Below are 8910 nucleotides of genomic sequence, written 5' to 3'. Positions count from 1 at the left end.
GAAGGTGCTGAAGAGGCAGGAAAAGTAGATGCAGAAAAGCAAAAGGATGGGGAGGAACCAATTGTTGTGGAGCCAGCTGTGATGGAGGAGTGTTTTGTAAATCAAAGCGCTCTCCTAAAAAGAAAACTTAAGCCCAGCAGATCTACTCAGTGGTCAAGCTCTGACTTTTTTTCCCCTCTATTCTCAAAGCTACATGATAATCGTTAAAGGCAGGGGATGCTTTGAATTCAAGGGAAGGGGGGAGGACGAAGAAGGATTTAAATTTAAAATTGGATGAGGGTACAAAGCCCCTTAGTTCCCTATTTCTGCTTAATGCAACTGGAGCTGGGCTTGACAAGATGCTGACCAGAGCTTGTGGTAAATGCTTTACGGTACCGTGTATCAGCCAGATCAGTTCTACTATGCTTGAGGGAGTGCAGATAAAATGGCTTAAAGATTCCCCTGCTGAAAGCGATAGTATCATCCTTTATGCTGGAGAAGACAGATTTAGTCGCCTGACATTTATTTGGCCGTGGTCTGCTTTGCAGATTTCACACCCAGGGACGATAGCCAACCGGATGATGTCAGATGTGAGCTGCAAGTGAAAAAAAAACCGAAAGAACCCAAAACATGCAAAAAGCTAGCGCTGTTCCTCTTGTCAACCGTCGAGTTTTGCTGTGTGTCTGTTTAGGTCATTTTACTCCACAGATCTCTTTAATGGAAAGTGCCTTTCAAGAGCAGGGTATTACTAAACCAGCAAGTCCTGTTGTGCTTTGTGATATGAAGATGGCAACAGAAATACCTCTGTTAACTTAGGTCATTTCTTTTGATCCTGTTTTGCCCATAGGTCACTAGAACTCCAAACTCGGTGAACATGAGTGCACTTGATTTGACTTCCATCCTCGATTTTCTGGAAACAGCCAACCTAACGGAGATCAACTGGACATGCAACAACAGCGACTGCATCACAGTCGATGCGACAACATGCCCTGGCACACTCAACAAAAGCGCCCTGCTATACACCCTGTCCTTCTTCTACATTTTCATCTTTGTCATAGGGCTGGTGGCCAACTCGGTTGTGGTGTGGGTCAACCTCCAAGCCAAAATGACTGGCTATGAAACCCACCTCTACATCTTTAATTTGGCTATCGCTGATCTGTGCGTTGTCATCACGCTTCCCGTATGGGTCGTCTCCCTCGTCCAGCATAACCAGTGGCACATGGGAGAAATTACGTGCAAGATAACTCACCTTATATTTTCCATCAACTTGTACAGCAGCATCTTCTTCCTGGCTTGCATGAGTGTGGACCGCTACCTCTCGGTTGCCTATTTCACCAATTCCAGCAATCGCAAGAAGAAGATAATCCGTCGCTGCATTTGCATCTTAGTGTGGCTTCTTGCCTTCTCTGCATCTCTCCCAGACACTTACTATCTCAAGACAGTCTCTTCCAACAACGAAACCTACTGCCGTCCTGTCTACCCAGAGGAGAGCTTCAAAGAGTGGCTGATTGGCATGGAGCTCATCTCCGTTGTGCTTGGCTTTCTTATCCCTTTTCCCATCATTGCATTCTTTTATTTCCTCCTTGCAAAGACCATCTCCACCTCCAGTGACCAGGAGAGGAAGAGCAATGGGAAGATTATTTTCTCCTACGTCGTCGTGTTCCTCGTCTGCTGGCTGCCCTACCATGTAGCTGTCCTGCTTGACATCTTCTACAGCCTTCATTTCATACCGTTCAGTTGTCAGATGGAGAACTTCTTGTATGCCACTCTTCACATCACTCAGTGCTTCTCTCTAGTCCATTGCTGCGTCAACCCCATCCTGTACAGCTTCATTAACCGCAACTACAGATATGAGCTCATGAAAGCATTTATCTTCAAGTACTCTGCAAAAACTGGTCTCACCAAACTCATCGATGCTTCCAGAGTGTCGGAAGCAGAATACTCTGCTCTGGAGCAAAATGCCAAATGACTGCAACTCCATAAAGAAACCTCCTTGACTCTCTGACCTTTGTTTTTTGTGTATTGTGGTGTGATTGGGGGTTCTTTTTTGTTTTTTGGTTTTGTTTGTTGTTTTTTTTTACCCCACCCCTTTCCTTGTGTTATGAACGGGGCATGAATTCCAGCCTACAAAAGAGAAATTGCAAACTGTAATTTAAGAGTATAATAAGGTGCAACATGGAAGTGGTACCAATATTAAGCTCTTTGTTGGTGTGGTTTTATTTGATCTTCCTCATCCTAGCCCAGTCTGGACTTCTTGACAACACTATGCAAATCAAAATGACTTTCTAGCAGACAAAGCCATTGTGTACCATAGATAACACGCATTTCCAGGATAAGCTTTTTCCTCCACGTGTAGATTCCCTCTCGTCTCCTTGTATATGTTTATATATATAGTGTGTTGTATTTAAAAGCTCGAGACTTATTTTCTGGCTCTTGGTGTATCTTATACAATTGTATTTGAAAGTTAAATATATTTTTATCATGTATTTGAAGTATATTGCTGATGAGTGTATCCAGAGTGCTTTAGTTTGGGTGCTAGACTGCCATTTGGTTTCAACTACTGTAGGTAAGAGGATGCTGATAAATAGCAGAAATGATCTCTTAGGTGCATCCTCCCTGGCTGGCACACTTTCTTGACTGTAGCTTATGTGGTGGTCATACCCACATGTCTGGAGCATGAAATGTATGTAGTGTATTATAGTTGCCATCATGTTAAAATTAACAGTATTGTAAGAGTTGTTAACTCCTACGCCTGTACTTTACAAAGCTGTATCCTTATGCACAGAGTGAATGACCTTGCTTCTGAGAGTTGTCTCTATTTGTAAGTTATTTTTGTAAAATAAACATCTGGAAAAAAAACCAAGCTAAATCTATGTCTACCAGTGGTTTGACTTGCCGTCCTTCTCCTCTTCAGGGGAAAAAAAAAAAAAGTGAAAAAGAAGAAATCCCAAAGCCACCTTCTCTCCTTTGTTTGGTGCAGGAGCAAACAGGTTACTCTGTGTTTTCCTGCTGTTTGTTGATGGTGGGCAGACACCATTGAATGGAGGAATGTGAGATGGCAATGGTGCGTGGCGAGAGGGGAAGGGGTGGGAGGAGCGGGTCTGCATCTGTCTGTGCTATTCAGGAAGGTAAAGCTGATGGATTTATAAGGTGAAAGCTGCTGGGAGTGATGAAAGGCTGCGTTTGTAGCTTAGAAATAAACACATGGAAGAAAAATATGGGAGTGTACAGATGGAGTGGGTATTTGAACTAATCCAGATTCAGTCCTCTGTGATTTTTGTTTGTGATGGAATTCAGGGGTTAGCAGTCCTGACAGCATTAAATGCAGTTTTATCTCTTTTTCTCTTTGTTATGGTTTTCATTGAATTTGCAATGCTGTCTTGTCAAAGTGCGGGGCAAATTTCAGCTGCTGTGAGATGGATGAAGTGGATCTTTAAGCTAGTGAAGCACTTGATTCGTGGTCGTCTTCATCTCGGGACAAGCTAACTAATGTAAGATCGATGATGTCTTTCAGCTATCACTGGTTTGAGTGTTTTACAACTCCGGTGCAGTGTTAACTGCTTCACTGGGAAGGCTACGCTTAAATTCCTGTTAAAGCATGCCTTCATCCCTCTGAGATCCCAACAGCCAAACAACTTTGTAATGACTGCTCTTTGTTTCTTTCTACGTGTTATGTTGCTGCCTCCTCAAAGGTGATCCTATAAAAATAGAAGTTTGCCAGTGCTGCAAATTCCACCGTCCCCTCCTTGTGCTTGGTATTTCTAAAAAAGCACTTGCCCATCCCTAAATGGAGGAGCCAGTTGTAGAGAAGGGCTGCCAGCATAACTGTCACAACGTCCCTACGCAAGTAGAGCTCTTGTGCTGATGTTTCTTATTTTGAGCTTCCTGTGAGCCTTTCTTTAGGAGCTGCTGAACTGCAAGACAAGTGTTCCCTCCTGCTGGTAGTTAAAATTGGAGGTGGTGCGTTGAGAAGTTAATGTTCCTGATTTAGCTGGACATTTAGCTTGACACCCCAGCACCCATGCGTGCAGCTGTGTGTCCTCACCAGAGGTGCTGGCTACAGCTCTGCCATCCCACTCCTGTGTGCCTGTAGCTTGTTGCTCAGTTTGCAGCAGCAGCAGCAGAACTCAGTTCAGGTTCCGTCTTGGACAGTATGTTGTTTTTGTGCAATGCCGTAGCTGGTTTGGAGAGCTGAGTTGGCAGAAGCTCACAGATATTTTTTTTCCTCTCTCTGCAGTTTGGTACTTGCAGTGTGATGTCAGCCCTGGAGATATCCTGGTGGTGCTATCAGGGAGGTCCTGCAGACCTGCTGCAAAGACCAGACCGGTTAAGTCTCCAGGTCTCTTGGGGAGGTGAATCGCGATGGGACTATGCCTTTTCCAAGAGTGGAGTCAGACTAAGAGAGCAGGTAAAGGTGAGAACTGTGACCCTTGCTGTCAACAGCTGTAGCATCACATGTGCATGTCCTTTCCAGCTCCTCGGGCTGGAAGACCTTGGTCTGAGCACCCACCTTGTCTCCTTGACCCCTGAAAGGACAGGTGGAACTGGGAGGCAGCAGCCCCACCTTGCCAGCAGCACTGGGGCTTGGGAAGGGTGCACAAAGTCCTCTCAGAGCACTACTCACGTGGAGGTGGGTGGCCCTGACTATGGGAAGCGTGGTTGTGGGCAGGTCATGGGGGATCAGTGGAGCGCAGAATGATGTAGAGGGACAGAAGGATTGAGTTTGTCTATCATTGTTGCAGATTTCTCATTAGGGCTTGTTTTCATGCAGAAAAGAGGTAGAGGTGTAGTAGGAAGAAACATACGTATGTGTTCTAGGAGGCTTACCTCGAGGCTCTTTGTGACACAGTACCTCAGCTGGTGTTTGCACTGAGACCAAAAAAGTGGTTTTGGATCCCTGGGAAGCTGACATGAAGGAATTTATCAGTGGATAACAGGTGAGAGAAATACGTGTCCTCAGGTAGATGTAACTTAGAGTGATTGATGTGATGGCTGCTGTCACCTTGTTTGGCCAAATGTCCTGACCCTAGAGCAGGAGGTGTTCCGAAGGATCCCCACTTCTTCCCACTACAGGGCTGTGGCTTTGGTTCAAGACTAGTGGCCTGTGCCTGGGGATCTTCCTTGTTCCTCTGACAGCTACAGGTGTAAATGGGGGTTCAGGCCTTGCTTTTGCAAGGAGATCAAGTTGGCTGTGTTAAAGCTTCAGTGGAAAAACAAATAAAAATCAAACATAATTCATGCTGGAGCAAGTCCTCCTGCTTACCTCTTGGGCTTTACGGCTGAAGCATCCCAGCGCTGTCAGACTCTGTGTGCTTTGAAGGCAGGCACTGAGCAAATAAAAATACCTCTCTTCTATGAGAAAGGACTTAAAAAAAATATTTATAGAAAGTACAGTCCTGTTTTATTATTACTTAAGCACAGATTTCCTTTTATGAGCCATAAACGACATTCAGGTGTAACACAGTGACTTTAAATCAGCTCCTCTGGCAGCCATCTAGATAATGTATTGTAAGAAACATCTAACTGTCCTGTTTCTCCTTTGGCTAATTCATTGTTTCAGTGCTGCTGACTTTAGATACTAGCCTTCCATGAGCTCACTGAGCATAAAAGCCATTTAAAGTTCCTAAGAAGCAAGAAATAACTCAGCTGTGAGCAATATTTAAGCATGTGGCGGTGGCGGCAGCACTGCCAAAGCTGGCTCTTACTCTGTGTCAGAGAGCTTCTCGATGAGAAGAGTTAGGCTGGTACTTTGGAAAGTGATGGAGTGTGGAACTGGGCAGGGCATGATGCAGTGGGGATGGATTTTGGGGGGAACTGATGTGCACGGAGCCCAGGGTTTTCTTTCAGGCTTCCTGCTCCATTATTATGTGTGGCTGAAGTGCACCCAAGCCAGAGTCTGTTCTGATTTACGCCCCGGATATGCAGTAGGATAATGCTGCTGATTTAAAGGGAGCTATCCAGTATTTATGGGGCTTTTTATAAGCAGGATCAGGAATTTTAGCCATAATCCTGTATGGGTGTGAGTGCAGATGTGTGCATCTGCATCACTAATGCAATGTAAGACCCATGTGCAGCCGTAACACGAAGACGTAATAATAGCAGCACAACAGATAATAACAATGTGAGTTTGCTTTTGCAAGAGTACTTGCATTACAAGGTTATAATGTGATTCAAACCAGGCTCACAAAGATCCCATGATGGATAATCCAGCTGTAACCCCAAAGCATGTGGCTGACTATTCTAACACCCACTGTCAGGAGAAAAAATCAGTCTCCTTCTATTTTGGTAGTTCCTGTTAGAAAGCAAATCACTTTTTTTTTCATGTAAGTATTGATCTATTGGGTTTTATGGGATTATGTGGAATACGTGCAAGGTCTTGGGTCTCTATCCTGAATACATTATAACTTCATAGTACCAAAGGAGTACCAGCCTCCCCATGATGCTGTGAATCCAGGGAGACTGCTTAATCCTATGGCTAAGATACTGTGCAGGTTGCTCTTCTGCACGGGAGCAGGATGCTTTTCACCACGGGTGGGAGCATCAGAATAAGGCCTTTTTGGTTATTGACCTTCCCAAGGAGGGAATATCTGTACAAGTGCTGGGAAAGCAGCCAGACCCTCTGCAGGTGCCAGTGGTCTTCACTCTGATGTGAAGTGTGAAATCGGTGCAACTCTATGGGTTTGCCTGAACAGAGGGTCTGGACCGCTGCACGCCGTACGCTGCTTGACATCATCTGGTTTTAAGCCAGCTCTGATGATGGATGGTTTTGCCTCATGCCTCTAGGTTAGGGGGGGAACAAACCAACCCCCTATCATGTTTGCTGTCTGTACAGTGCTATTTCCAGACTAAAGAAAAAGAGTTAAATTACATTTTAACCGAACAATACCGACAACAGCAAAGGTCAGGAAACTTTTAAGTGAGGTCACCCTATCGATTGCAACAGTGAAAGCGTAGACATCAAATACTTTGCCATGAAAGGCTGAAAAGAAGTAAATTCAGCATGATATATTGAAACCCAAGTCTCTTTCATATGTTGCAGAGCCTCTGACATAGCAGGTTTACTGTTCAAGCTGAGATGTGTTGCCTTGCCAACATATATTCTGAGTTACCCAAGCAGATTTAATATTTTTGCGGTAGTGACTTTTCCTTTTTTTGCAGGACACTTTTCTTTCTCTTTTCCAAAAATTGTTGCAGAAGATTTCTAACCTACCTAGGAAATGACCTTAATCAATTTAGTTCCACCGATGAGTATGAAAACTCAGATCTTTCTTTTTGCTTTCTCTAAACATTGTCTTGCTTGCATTGAGTAGGGTGACGGAGTCACAGCTTGATAGAAAAGTGCGTTTTGTTTGTTGTGGTTTTTTTTTTTATCTGTCCAAGTGGCTGCTCTGTTTTGTCCAGAACGATTGACGTGACTGACAAGTGTTTTGAATTTCTAAGCTCCGAGGTCTCAAAATGCATGAAAAGCAAATGACACACACACAAAAATGTAAATCTTTGGAAAACAGGCACCAACTGCACACAAAAAAAATATCAATTCTGCAGAAGGGTGACAGACACTGCATTCATTCTTTTTTTCCCCTCCCTTTTTCTTTTTAATAAGTCAGTGCTTCTGGGCCACCTACAGGCACATCTGTGTTTTCTGCAGCGGGGGATCAGGATGCACAATAAGCCAAAATCACGGTCGTCGTGTGTGAGGGTGGGTCTATGTGCATCTCAGGGTTACAACTTCCATAGCCACCGGCTCGCTGGGATCTGTTCCCATCGGCTCTGTATCGATCAGGGTGACACCATGGGTCTTAATCAGATGGGCACACGACACTGAATATCCTCGTTTATTTAGGGCTTGTGTTTCAGGAGTCCCAAGAGAGTGAAACCATTGAGCCTGGCTGTGCAAACGCAGTTGGAGGCAGTGTGTTACCCAAGATGCTCACGTCCCAACCCTGTGGAAGGTGGGTAAGTTGGGCTTCGAGGTGGGAGAGCCTGCCGGTCCCAGCATGTGCCTGGTGTGCACACATTGTTGGGGAGTCCCAGACTGGGATTAAGGCATCCGTTCAACCATCCCCGAACAGACTCTACTGCAGACTGCTTTGGTTTAAGTCTGTGGGATGCTGTTCCCAGAGAGCAGAAGGTGTGAGAGGAAAAGAAAGTCAGATTTCTGGTCTCCCAACCAGCAAGCCGGCATCTTCCTTCCTTCAGGCACCCTGTCACAACCCTGTTGTCACTCATTGTCCTGGGTAGTGACTGGGGCAAAGTGGATTTGCTCAGGTCAGGATTATCCATGACAGCCATATGAACTTTCTCTGGAGGGTATTTTAATAGTTTTTGTTTCCTTTCATCAAGGACTGGTAAAATATCTGAGACCACGTCACCTGAATGTGGGACATGCCTTCAGAGAGCAGCCCATAAGCCCTATGTGGCATGACCGTGCTCCCTTCTGCCTCTTTTTTTCCCATGCATCCTTACTCTAAAGCCAATGCAGGATGAAAGGTATGGGAATCCTGCGCTACGTGGAGGATGCTGAGCCCTTGAGGACATGGTCCGGAGCTCTTGTCTCTAACCCAGCAGACTTGTTTCAATGGCTGGTTTGAATTCCAAGGTTACCCAGTTGCTTTGGTGGGAGGCGGGGGTGGCAGTTTTGTAAAGAGGAGTGGTGATGGAGGAAAGGTTTTTCTTCTCATTTCCCATCCTGTCTGGCCCAGTGAATGCGTTTTTTTTGGTTGAGGGCTTTGAAGGAGCGAGGAGAGGCAGTCAGCTGGAAACACCGATTCTGCAAGTTCCCAAGAGCCACCGGCCACTGCTTCCTCTTGGTTCAGCTCGACCGGTTCATCATGGGCCCGAGGTGGCTGCTTTAATGGGAAGTTGGCTGGCAAAGGAGAATCTATACCTTCCCTTTGCAGTGAATCAATAAAAAGCTGGAGTGGTTTGGAT

At 45.2% G+C, this 8910-nt stretch overlaps 1 protein-coding gene across 1 annotated transcript; it reads left to right on the top strand.

Moving 5' to 3' along the window:
* Positions 1 to 853: 853 nt before the first annotated feature.
* ACKR3 (atypical chemokine receptor 3) lies at positions 854 to 1948 on the top strand. The gene is made up of 2 exons (XM_009875063.1): positions 854 to 1161; positions 1255 to 1948. The coding sequence occupies exons 1-2, from the start codon at positions 854 to 856 to the stop codon at positions 1946 to 1948; spliced, it is 1002 nt and encodes a 333-aa protein (XP_009873365.1).
* Positions 1949 to 8910: the final 6962 nt, after the last annotated feature.

The sequence above is a fragment of the Apaloderma vittatum genome, unplaced genomic scaffold (assembly GCF_000703405.1).
Source record: "Apaloderma vittatum isolate BGI_N311 unplaced genomic scaffold, ASM70340v1 scaffold4998, whole genome shotgun sequence".
Lineage (NCBI taxonomy): Eukaryota > Metazoa > Chordata > Aves > Trogoniformes > Trogonidae > Apaloderma > Apaloderma vittatum.
The sequence above is the reverse complement of the archived record's forward strand: the minus strand, read 5'-3'. Positions and strand labels throughout refer to the sequence as shown.